At 47.6% G+C, this 3,780-nt stretch overlaps 1 protein-coding gene across 1 annotated transcript; it reads right to left on the bottom strand.

The window, feature by feature from the left end:
- Positions 1–353: 353 nt before the first annotated feature.
- Positions 354–1,261, bottom strand: LOC116888481 (protein phosphatase inhibitor 2). The gene has a single exon (XM_032889756.1). The coding sequence runs from the start codon at positions 1,023–1,025 to the stop codon at positions 408–410; it is 618 nt and encodes a 205-aa protein (XP_032745647.1). The 5' UTR covers positions 1,026–1,261; the 3' UTR covers positions 354–407.
- Between the last annotated feature and the right edge of the window lie 2,519 nt (positions 1,262–3,780).

The raw sequence follows: 3,780 nt of genomic DNA, 5'->3' as shown, positions 1-3,780 counted from the left end.
AGCTATATAAAGGGGTTGGGATTTAAGCTCAGTGGTAGGCTGCCTTAGCGGCGCCAAGGCCCTAATTGGGTCCCCAGCTCCGGAAAAAAAAAAACCAAAAAAAAAAACCAAAAAAAAAAAAAAAAAAAAAAGCTATATAACATCTTATACAAATTAACCAGTGTTCTTACAAAAGTAAAGCAGTTTTGGACTACTAACATTACACTGTATTTGTGGTGAAATATGAGGCACAAGAATATATGCATTAATTAGGAATTTTCCGTCTACTCAGTCTCTATGGTCTTAATTCTTGGCAATATATAACTGGTGTGTATTTTGGTACATAGTCACGAGTCGTAGAGAACAAGAAGCAGTGTGGTATAAGTAACAAGGTTTGTATTTGACAACGACTGCACTGATGAACACGTTTATGAACTTTGTGATTTGTGCTGCAGATTGTCGCCTGCAGTAGATCCTTGATTTGACTCTTCAATATTCATGCTGTCTGCATCTGCAGTCTCTGACATTTCTTCATCTTCGTCATCATCATGTAGGTCTTTTGAAATTAACTGTCTGGCTAATTTAATATTCAGTCCTTCGTTGTAATGAAGCTTCCTTTTCATTTCAAACTGCCGCTTCTTTTCTCGCTCTTCAGGGGAGAGGTCATTGTCTTCCTCTCCACTGCTTTCTTGTTCCCGAGTCCGAAACTTTGGCTCGGAGCCCTCCGCAGCAGCTAACTTTTTCGCTAAGAGCTCTGGAGTCAAGACTTCTTTGCCTTCTGAATCACTATAGACATCTTCATCATCACCTATCATATTGTGGTACGGAGTGTCTGGCTCGTCTATCTTCATCAAGCCGTAGTCTTTGTCAGCTGGATGATATGTTGCCAGGATGTTCATTTCATCCCACTTCTGAGACTTTTTACTCAGCTCCTCTTCGACGGTCCGGCGGGGCTGTTCGGCCGAGGCCACCACCGAGGAAGTCGTAGAAGTCTTGTTCTTCAGGATTCCCTTGATGGGCCGGTGCGAGGCCGTCGAGGCCGCCATTGCCGGTCGCTCCGGCTGCTGGCTCAGGGTCGCTGCTGGCGTGGGGTCCCGGAGGAGAGGGGTGGGCACTGCAGACCCTCCAGGCAGCCGTGAGCCCAGGCCGGGCTAAGCAGTCGCACCCGCTGTCGCGGAAACCACTACCAGCGTCTCCCGCGACACAATGACCGTAAACGCCACAGCCGACGCCGCGGCGGCGGCCCTTCGCCGCCGGCAAAGCGGCCCGCCGCCACCGGGAGGAGGCCAACCTAGTGGCCCAGCGCAGGAGCGACGCGGATCTTGAATTTCCTTCTACCTGCATAGGCACGTGCAGCTTATGACAAAGCTTGTTAGCCGCCACTTCTACTAATAGACTCCTCTTAGCCTGGTCAAGACCGTTGTCATTATCTAGGCTAAGGTGGTGCTGCTCCTGATAGTCAGGACTGTAAGTCCTACAGTGTGCTGTCTGTGAAGAAATAAGTTCCTGCACCTGGCCAATGGCAGCTCACTGCTAAGATACAGTCCTGCGGAGATGTATCTCCGCAGGTGGGTATCTCCCACAGCTCCTTTGCTGAGTGTGCCTTCACTGGGAAGTGTGCTCAAAATCCTGCTCACTAGACAGCCACTGCCAGGATGAGTGCCACCATGCGGGTCATACTCTCTGAGAGCATCCACTTACTGACTCTATCTTGGACTGTAACAGGAGGCAGCAGGTACCCTATTACTAGTCATCAGTCACTTGCTGTGCCCCTGGCTCCACCCAACCTGTGGGGCACACACTGGTGGTGGGGGCACATACTGGTCTGTTGTGATCCTGCACTGATTCCCAGGCCCACAGTTCTGCATGCTTTGGGACACAGATATTTTGGGATTAACTCGAAACACATAGGAGATCATTGGATGGATCATGAGAATCTGGCTTCTCAATCATCACAGACTGGTTTTAGAGGTTTTTAAATAGACGTTTTAAATTTTACTGCATACCTCTGTATATCCTATGAGCTGCTTCCTCTTACATGCTGTGGTAGGTTCTCAGGATGGAGGAGATAAGAGTTGTCCTGTGCTATGTCCCCCAATGAGACAGGACAACAAGGATGAAACACGTTTTCCTAAGGCTGATTCTTTTTTTTCCCCCTAAGACATCGTCTCATATACCCCAGGCTCTCAAGTGCTGGGACTGGGTTGATGTCTTAGGCATTCTGAGCAGCCTTTGAAGGCTGGCCTGTTTCCATTAGCAAGCAGGGTATTTACAAGGACAGCACATTACAGAGAAAAGCCTTTCCACTGTCAGGTTACCAAGCAACTTTATCATTGGGTCAGACCATTTATCCCTGTGTTTGAGCAATCTATCATGATTGGGGCTAGCAGGAACTCTTCCTAATTGCATCCCCCTCCCCCACAATGTTCTCATTCCTCTTCAGTTTCTGCCTCTCAGTTTTGGACTGATGTAGCTTAGATTGGCTTGTTGTGTAGACTGACTTTGAACTCCTGATTCTTCTTCCTCTGCCTCCTACCTGCTAGGATTATAGGTGTGTGCCACCACAGCGAGCTTCTACCTTTTATATTCGAGCCTTTATCTTCCTCTCCAGCTGTCTCATCACTTGTCTTCCACCTCTGGTTTCTTCTGGTCTGTGTTAACTTCTTCTTCCTATACGCCCTTTGGAGTTTGTGTTTAAAGATTATATAATATATATGAATATATGACTTAGTTATTCTGTATAGTGTTCTGCCTGTGAGTAAACCTTCAGGCCAGAAGAGGGCATCAGATCTCATTACAGATGGTTGTAAGCCACCATGTGGTTATTGGGAATTGAACTCAGGACCTCTGGAAGAGCAGTCAGTGCTCTTAATCACTGAGCCATCTCTCCAGCCCTACTTTATTTTTATTTATATGTAGTAGTATGTATGTGAGTATAACTCTGTGTGTGTGTGTGTGTGTGTGTGTGTGTGTGCGCGCGCGCGCGCACGTGCACACGTGGGTGTGAGTGCCCTTGAGCATGTGAGCATGTATACTAGTGCCCATGGGGGCTAGAAGAAGGTATCAGAAGTCGGAGTTACATGCTGTTGTTTGTACTGAGAAGTGAACACTGAGTCCCTACAAAAACAGTGATAATGGCTGAGCCATTTCTCCAGCCCCAACTTGAGACTGAGTCTCACACTGTACATAGCCCAGGGTGTCCTGGAACTCACTGTATAGCCTGGCCCAGTCTCAAAATCTTATCTATTGTCCTGTCTCAGCTTCCCTGAGTGTTAGTATGTCAGGCCTGAGTCATCACCTGGAGATTCGGTCCAGGGAGAGGACACACACAAATATGCATGAAGAACTAGAGAGACATTTTGGGAAGGGGTCTCAGCGTCCCACAAAGTTTGGAGATAAATCACAAGCTCGAGTGGATTTTCTCCTTTGTGATGGTTTGAATGGAAATGGCCCCCATTGGCTCATGGGGAGTGGCAATATTAGGGGTTGGACCCTTGTTGAAGTAGGTGTGGCCTTGGAGGAAGTGTGTCACTGGGGGCAGGCTCTGGGGTTTCAAAGCCCAGTGTTACCGTTCCTTCCTGCTGTCCACTGATTCAAATGTAGAACTCTCAGTTCTTCTCCAGAAACACGTCTGCCTGCATGCCACCATGCTTCCTGCCATGATGATAATGGACCAAACTTCTGAACTATAAGCCAGCCCCAATTAAATGTTTTCCTGATAAAAGTCACAATGGTCCTGGTGTTTCTTCACAGAAATACAAACCCTAACTAAGACATCCATCCTCCTCAGTTCCCCAAGTC

The sequence above is a fragment of the Rattus rattus genome, chromosome X, assembly GCF_011064425.1.
Source record: "Rattus rattus isolate New Zealand chromosome X, Rrattus_CSIRO_v1, whole genome shotgun sequence".
Classification (NCBI taxonomy): domain Eukaryota; kingdom Metazoa; phylum Chordata; class Mammalia; order Rodentia; family Muridae; genus Rattus; species Rattus rattus.
Note: the sequence above shows the minus strand (reverse complement) of the source record. Positions and strands in the feature narration are given on the sequence as shown.